Raw genomic sequence first — 8,909 nt, 5'->3', positions numbered from 1 at the left:
TTTTCTGTACCGTAATGATCAAGCTATTCGGGAAAGTAATCCCTCAATTGATTTTAAAACACCCAAATATTAGTTAACCTGGAAAAAGAACAATAAAGTACGACTTTTTAATAATGCTTATAATGAATTTCCTTCTGCTTTTTCGCGGATTGCAGCGTACAATTTTCAATATAACGTAAACATGTATGAATCTTTACAGTGAATACATGAACCTTTAACCACAAATTAGCAAACACGAATCATTAATAGTAAAAAAAGTGTTTTAATTCAAAACAAACATATATTTACAATGAAATCACATATAAAAGCACGCTCCCTCGCAAATGGAATTCAATGAATATTGATCAATATCACAAACCTTCTAGACATAGGTTACAGCTTCTTATTGGAAGTTCGAGTGAAAGATTATTAGTTTTGGAAGTCTTTGATTTAATATCTGTAGAATCCATAGGTACCTGTTTAATAGTCTAACAGGTAAAATTCAAAAAACACGAAGCAACAATATCACAAGTCTACTTCTGATAAAGGTTCTTCTTTAATTGAAACAACGGATGAACACAGAGAATTTTTTTTACTTGGAAGCAGTTCGGGTGAAAGATTATTAGTTACAGAAGTCTTCGATTGAAAGTCAGGTGAATCCAAGGGTTCCTGCTTAATAATTGGTTGCAGAACCATATGATGAAAAGGAGATTTTTCATTACTCGATGCCGAAGATTTTGGTAAAAAATTCTTCTGATTTTTATCTACAGGGATTGTCAGAATATCTGGAAGATCATGTGATTCCTGTTTGATTGCTCGAGATAGCACTTCAGACACGGAAGAACCCGATTTGAAATAACTAGATGAACTTGGTTTAGAGAATCCTGGTAAATCTGGAGTTATAATAGCTGCGGAATTCAATTCCTCAATCTTTTTGGGTTCTGGCAGCGCTATCAAAAGTTTTTCTATTTTCCTCTTCTTTGGCACTTGCAGCAATGTGGATGGTGTTTTATTATCAGGTATTGAGACTATAAAATCTTCCTATAAAAAAGAAACATAAGTTGTATATAATTGTTTTGTGCTGGAAAAGAAAAAAAATTTGCATTTTTGGGTTTGGTGGGGAACTACTTTACTCTGAAGTGGGGTAGTGAAACGTCATAAATAACTCTTGGATCATGATAGTTGTTTCAGAAAAACAATATTCTTTGATACTACTTAGTGTTAAGTGGTCGCCAGCACTTTTGTTATTCAGTAAGAATTTTTAGAGTTTTTCAACACTAAATCAGGATAGGTATTACAAGATTTTTTTTTTTCAGGAGAAGCTGGGGCTGAAGTGGGTATCTAGCATAAAATATGTTCAAAATATCATAAACAATTAATTAAAAGAGCAGCAAATACTTCGATAAACACATTATACACTCATATGTATAAATTCAAAACAAGACCTTGTCAAAACTCCGTCCGTCCTAGCTCTACAATTTCGTGCAAACGAAGAGATTGGAACAAGTACTCAGCATTGCACATAAGGTAGTCTTTACTTCTTAGACCAGCTGGGTGGGCTTCAAGCTGTGTGTTTTTCTCGTATTCAGATCCTTAAAAAGTCCTCGAAATTTTAACCCTTCCGGTTGGACGAAAAAGTGAAGCAGGCAGTTTCGAACTTCTCCATTCAAGTCTTCAGTCAGCAGAAATATTTAAAATAAATTAATATATATTTTTTACTATGAGATGATAACCTAAATTGCCAAGGCGGTTTGGTATAGCTAGCATACCGAATCTGAACTTTAACGCTTCGAACGGAAACTTTTTGATCAGATTTTAGCAAATAAAATGAAACACAATAAAACCCCGATATAACGACTGCGACAAACGCTAATTAAGTAAGCTATGACGACAACTAAGTTAACGTCGAAACATTAATATTAATGATACAAAAAGTGAATGTTTATAACGAGTTAAAAAGTACTTGCCTTCCACTATAGGGACAAAAACATTTTTTATAGAAATATATTTTTATGTTGTTTAAATGGGCGAAATCAAACTTAAAAACTCCAAAAGAGGAGAAGTTTTTATTCATGTCTGGTAACAAAATTTAACGAGTAACATTTCAGCTTTTTTTTTTCCATCCAAATTTAATTCTTTATGTTAGCAAAGTAAATATGTCTAGGCAACCTTCGGCAAATTCAACTGGATGATCCTTTGCTTCCCTTCTTCTAAAATCAACATTCAGCGGTATTGTCACGTTTACGAAACTTTCTTCGTTTTTGACGAAACCATTTCCTGGTATATGCGCCGAGCAAACATTTCGTCAAAAACACGAAATAACAATAGTCAGTTCGAGGCAACGGATTTCGTCTAAAGAAAAGAAATACTTCTTCATTCTAGTTAATCACCCACAATGCTATGAGGTTCCGAGTAGAGGAAACATTTTCGTCATATTTGAGAGTTCGCGTTTCGTCACAAATCACGATATGAGAATCAAATATATGTGAGAGTTCCTCTACTCAGAACCTCATTGCATTGCATTGCATTGTGGGTGATTAACTAGAATGACGAAATGTTCCTTTTCTTTAGACGAAATCCGTTACCTCGAAGTGACGATTGTTGTTTCGAGTCTTTGACGAAATGTTTGCTCGGCTCATATACCAGGAAATGGTTTCGTCAAAAACGAAGGAAGTTTCGTAAAAATTGAATATCGATTTTTTTACAAACGTAGTTGCTTCTAGCTACAAGTTCCCTGTAACAACAATCCCATCTGCTATTGTGATTGTTGCTATAATGGACTTCTATTGCATTTATATCTTTTACCAATGACAAGTGAAACAGATTTATCTTGAAATAATAAATAAATAAATAAAAATACCTCCAATATTTTGCGTTCTTCTTCGCTCAGGAAACTTTTCTTTCTATTTATTTTTTCTTTTAACCAAGCTAAACGTTTGTCCATTCTTTTATTCCTTACTTTCAGTGCTTTCACTCGAAGGCTGGTCTGCTTCTGTTTTTCAATGGCTAAGTTAAACATTTCTTTCGCTTTTTTCTCAGATTCCATATCACTCAAGTTAAACTCAGAAAAATAATACAGATTTTTCAAGACTTCCTTCGACTCTTCTGAAACGAAACAAATAAACGTTCCAAGTTAATGTGTTAACCATTAATCACAATACTTTTGTAAGGTGGGATTTAAAAATGTAAAACTTTAGGCTGGTTTACGAAAGCTTTTTCGTCATATGAATCGAACAATATGCTATTTTATAACTGTTGTTAACAGTTACTTTTGAATTTTAGTGTTAAGTGCTCATAATAAGTGTAAATAGTAGGTGTTAAGTGTTAATAGCAAGTTAAGTGTTAATAATTAAGTGTTAAGAATGATAGGTTATTGTAGCCAGCGCACTCTACGCCAGTAGGTTGCAACCTCTGGTTGCGGACCGGTAGAGATTCATTGATCAAATAGTACCCTGCCACCCAACGAACATTAAAACTGGGGGCTGAGAGACGTCACCTCGTCACCTAAATCCACACCAATACCGCGCATGTAATTGCATTCTTCCTGTTTTCCCGGAAGGTTTTGTTATTACATTAATTTTGAGGTAAAATTTATAGAATCACATTTTATTCTTCATTAAATAAATGCGGTTTAAACTGATTTTGACATTTGAATAATTTAAACATGTACAATGATAAGCTTGCTAGCTCGTGCTTTTATGTATTGCCTAAATTTTTACGTAACGCCAACATAATTTTACGTTAAGTGCTCATATTAAGTGTTAAGAGTGAGTGTTAATAGCAGCGTTAATTGTATTTTAAGTGTCAATATTAAGTGTACATATCTCAATTTCATTGGTTTTACCTTACCACTAGGAAAACACCATTTTGAAAAGTGTAAAAGTTGGCAGTCAGTTAATTGTATTTTATTTTCAAGGCATGTGCCCTGTTACGGTTGGGTATAGAATAAAAATGAAAAAGTTGCAAAAATGGTAACAATTTAGAAAATAAAAAAAACTAAAAAATTAATGGCCGGGTGAAACATAGTTAGTGGTACATTTACGAAGTTTGGCTAACCCAGAAAAATAGTAAATTTTCTTCTTCAAAAATACGTTCCAGAAGATAACAAGTATATTCAAAAAAACATACCTTCTTCTCCATAAAAAAAAGATGTCCAGTTTAGGATGAAACAAACAGAACAATCCGTGGCTAGTGAAAAGGAATTAGTCCAGTTCTTTTTTTTTAAAAAATCATTGTGGTTTTATTGGAGGAAAACAAGTTAAACAAATCATCATGTTGAGGCACCTCAGGTAAGGAATCATCAATGGGACATCCTAATATTGTGGTAACTAGTGATAACTGGAATAAGCAGGAGATATTCCTATCATGAAGTTAGAAAATGACTGTGAACGATTTCCATCACTGTCGGTGGCTGGTCAGAGGGTCATCTTAAAAAAACTGGAGATTTATAAGCAGGAGGTATCTTTAGTAGGCATTACTCCGATTTATCAGGAACATTCTTTTAGTAGGCATTCATCAGCGACAATGACAAGGACAGCAGATTTTTAACATGGCGGTAGATGAGTTATTTTCAGAGAACAAAGCCAAACATCAAATAAAGATGGCGCAAGGAAGCCATCCTTCGAAAAAAAGCTTCTCCACCTTAGGGAGGTGGGAGCAAAAAAATATTAAAAACTCCGTTAAGCGGAGGGCAGCAAGTTATCTGCACATCAAATTATCGAAAGCTATTCGTCTTTCGCGCTCCTCCTTTTTATAAGATACGAAAACTGAAAGTTGAAGTTGTAGTGCATGTTGTGCAAGTTAAAGTTAAATTATCTAAAAATCACGAGTTGAGACGAAAAATTGATTATACGTTAAGAGTTACGGTTGAGAAACACAACAAACACGCGGAGATGAAAGATGCCGACGACCAGTGGAATTCTCAGAAAAAAAAGGGTGGAAACTTCTCGAAAGAAAGGGGCTCTTTAAGGAGCTGGTAAGGAATTTTAGGGGGAGAATGTCCAAATTGCGCTACCGCTTAAGGGGCTAACGAAAGATGATGAAACAAAAGAAAGGTATTACAAAATTATAAATTAAGTCAAAAGAATTAGTATTATTGATTAAAAAAAAGGATATTTATAAATTAGGCTGTGACCTAATGTCACATTATACCCCCCACTGCAGAAAAAAAATTTTGAAGAAATTTTTTTTTTTTTTTGTTTTTGCCAAAAAAAAAGATAATAATCCAAAAAAATTTATAAATGAAATTAAGTTCTAACAGCCTGCAACTCCAGTTCACCACTACTCCACTTACAAATAGTCAGATGCTTACATAACAATCTAAATCAAAACTTTTGATAGTAAGAGTCTGAAATGAGAAAAGCTGTGCCTCAAACATAAGACATACAAAGAACTAGTAACACATAACAACACATACATATAAGCAGCTTTACATGGCTGCATCTTGATTAGTGAGATGGCCAAACAATGTTAATTGTTTGATAAATGGACGAAAAAAAACACAAAACAATCTTAATTGTTTGCTACATGAAAACAAACATTTTGACAATGAATCGTCAACACATGCAATATAAATTAAACTTAAACAACATATGCCTTGATGCACGTGAATGCCTATAAGTGCAATAACACCCGTATAAAAAATTCAGGCTACATGAAGTAGACTGAGAAAATCTTCTCCAAAGAAAATAACATTAAGGAGGTAAAATGGATAATTGATTATTCAAAAAAAAAAATCTCACTTAGTAATAGTGGAAAAGCAATTTTTGAGGTAAAGGACATTACCTCAAATTATTCCTTGTAAGAAGGAATTGAAAAAAATTGATTTGTTTGCTGGAAATTATTATGAAAAAAATTGAAAAATTGCAAACAAACGAAAAAAAAATCAGGCTACCATTGTAGACTGACAATACTCCGAGCTTAAACGAAAAAAAACTTTGTACAACATTTTGTACATCAATCCATTAAGTGAATTTTGAGAAAAAAAGTTGAAACCAATCAAACAAGATTGATAAGTAGTAATCCGAGTTAAAACGACAAAAAAATTTAGTACACATCAAAATGTATACCTGAAACAAATCAAAGTCATTAGTGAGAGCAATAAGTGCATTAAAATTATTAATTTTAGACTTGAAAAAAAATTTTAAAAAATTTGCAATTAAATTTACTAGTTGTAACAGGAAAAGCCTAGGCAAAACATTAAACTTAACAAAAACTGCAAGGAATATTAACACTTAAAAAAACAACAAATTGACTCACAGAACTTTGACCAAAAAAACTGCTAAAACAAAACAAACACAAAACAAGGCCTTGACACATTGCTTACAAAAAGCATTACCTAACAAAAATTGCTGAACAATATACAATTAACAAACTCAGCATCAACAATTTGTATAAAACAACATAGCACAAAACAATAAAAAATCATAACAACCGTTGTGACACCTTGAGATGTACAATGAGGTGTACTTGTATACATTACTAATGCAAAGAGAATTCACACTCTGCAAAAATCCAAAAAAATTTGTATGTAATAAGAGTGACTTATGACATACTAGAAAAGGAAAAAAAAATACTGTACAGAACTACAGGGTCGAAAAACAAAAAAATTGGCATTCGAAAATCAGACGTCATTAATTAATTACAATTATGTGTTTAAGTAATTAAAAAAAATACAAATATTACCATGAAATATTTGTTAAAAAAATTACAATCAGTTAGACATGAACAACCACAAACACGAACCCATAGTTATAAGTTTGTAGAGTCGCAAAAAGGAGGGCACTGCTCATCATCCACCATACAAACCATATCACAATTTGAATACCTCATTCAATTAAAAAAATGTTAGAATTATTGACAAAATTAGTTACAAGAACTGTATATCAATCAAAAAAATTTAACCAAAAAATCACTGGTATTGCCTGACAAGTACTACAGGATCCCCATGTTCCGCGGATATGACGGCCAGCATCATATACACCGATACCCAAATAACACCCATCACACATATCAATGTTACATTCAAACAAAATTTATTAGAAAAAAATTATTTACTTCTTAAATTGTAAGGACAAGCCTTAGGGAGAGTCATATCACTATCAATTACACTAGGGGAGGTATCCAAAGAGGGATGAAAAAGCAAATTTTGCCTCCTATGAGGACATAGACGTAAACGGTCTATATGAACAGTTAGTTTAGGTGCCTTCGTATTGTCCAAAAGTTGTATGACATAATCCACATCATTAAATTTTGACAAAATAGTAAACGGACCATCAAATTTAGGTTTAAACACATTAGTATGTTTTAAATAGACAATATCACCAATATTTAGTGATCTTAATTTTGCTTTCGCACCTTGTCTCGAATTTTGTTTGACTTGAGCTCGTTCAGAATTATGGTAAGCATTTTCATATGCAATATTGAGTTCATTTAAGGTCTCCAATAAATAGTGAGATTTATCCAAATGTATTGGTTCAACACTAGTTTCAAAACAATCAAAAATTAAGGCCAAATTACGACCAAAATGAAGTAAGTTAGGGGTGAATTTGGTTGAAGAGTGAATTGAACCATTGTCTATATTTTGGTGAATTAATAAGCTGGTTGCAAATGACACACCTTTCTCATGTAAAGTTAAAACAGAAGACTTAATAGCTTGATTAATGCGTTCACTCATTCCATTACTTTGAGGATGAGCAGCACTGCTATGGGCTAATTTTATGCCTAACTTTTTATTGATTAATTCAAAAACCTCAGCTTTAAACTGAGTGCCTAGATCTGTTAATAGGTATAACATTCTACCATAATGAGTAATATAATTCATTAAATGTTTAGAAACAGTCTCAGTGGTTAAATTGACTAGTTGGTTTAAAATTAAATGTCTAGAGAAATGATCTATGAAAGTTAAAATATATCCACAATTCTTAATGGGTCCTACAATGTCCATTGAGACAAATTGTCCAGGCCTCTGAGGTAGCCACATTGATTTTAAAGGAGCAGGCTTGCTCGCAGACTGTTTATGTTTAATACATAATTCACAAGACTTAACATAATTACAGGTATCACTGTAACAACTTTTCCAAAAATATCTTTTAGACACAAGCTCATACGTCTTTTGAATACCAGAATGGGAAACATGACAAATATTTAACACTTTAGATTTTAATGAATTTGGAACTACAATTCTGTGTTTATGAGGAAAAACCTCAGTGGCATACATTAATATACCATCATTTAAAAAGAAATGTTCAGTCTTAGATTGATTAATTAACGTGGGATTGTTTAAAAGAGAAATAATTTCCTGAATATTTTGATCTTTATATTGTTCCGATTTAAATGTGTCTAAAGAAATTTCAAGAGGGGAGTCATTATTAGTTAAAGCATGAATTACATGGTCTTCATTTATATCAGTGAAAGGTAAAATTAGTTCAGAATCATTACTATTTAAAGCAGGTTGACAAAAATTAGGATCAGGGGAACGACTAAACCAGTCGGCTAACACATTCTCATGACCAGGTATATGTATAAACTCAAAAGTATATTCACTCAAAGCAAGCAACCAACGTGTGATAATATCAGCAGGTGATGTAACCTTGCGATAATGTTTTAGGGGTTTACTATCACTCAGAATTGTAAAATTTCTATTATAGAGATAAGATTTAAATGCTGTAACACCCTTAAAAATTGCATAAAGCTCCAATTTGATGGCGGGATAGTTTTTCTCAGACTTGGACAAAGCCTTACTAAAAAAAGAGACAGGGCGAAGAGATCCTTCATGCTCCTGCATCAAAACAGCTGAAATGCCTAATTTGCTCGCATCAGTATTTAGGAAAAACGGTTTACTGAAATCGGGTAACTGAACAAAAGGTTTCGAAAAAAATGCATTCTGTAATGCATCAAATGCCCGCTGTTGTTCGTCAGTCCATTTAAAT

The 8,909-nt window shown here is 32.7% G+C and overlaps 1 protein-coding gene across 3 annotated transcripts in view; it reads right to left on the bottom strand.

Annotated features, from left to right (window-relative positions):
- Positions 1-242: 242 nt before the first annotated feature.
- LOC122268410 (uncharacterized) overlaps positions 243-8,909 on the bottom strand; it is a 30,338-nt gene continuing 21,671 nt past the window's right edge. For all 3 annotated transcript variants that reach the window (XM_087164343.1, XM_087164342.1, XM_087164344.1), the window contains exons 4-5: positions 2,840-3,084; positions 243-1,020 (exon numbers count right to left, since the gene is read on the bottom strand). In XM_087164343.1, coding sequence (XP_087020469.1) covers positions 505-1,020; positions 2,840-3,084 — 761 coding nt within the window. In that variant the 3' untranslated portion in view covers positions 243-504. The remainder of the gene's footprint in view (positions 1,021-2,839; positions 3,085-8,909) is intronic.

The sequence above is a fragment of the Parasteatoda tepidariorum genome, chromosome 5, assembly GCF_982258835.1.
Source record: "Parasteatoda tepidariorum strain Cologne lab strain chromosome 5, Ptep-v5.0, whole genome shotgun sequence".
NCBI lineage: Eukaryota > Metazoa > Arthropoda > Arachnida > Araneae > Theridiidae > Parasteatoda > Parasteatoda tepidariorum.
This window is presented reverse-complemented; position numbering and strand designations above follow the sequence as displayed.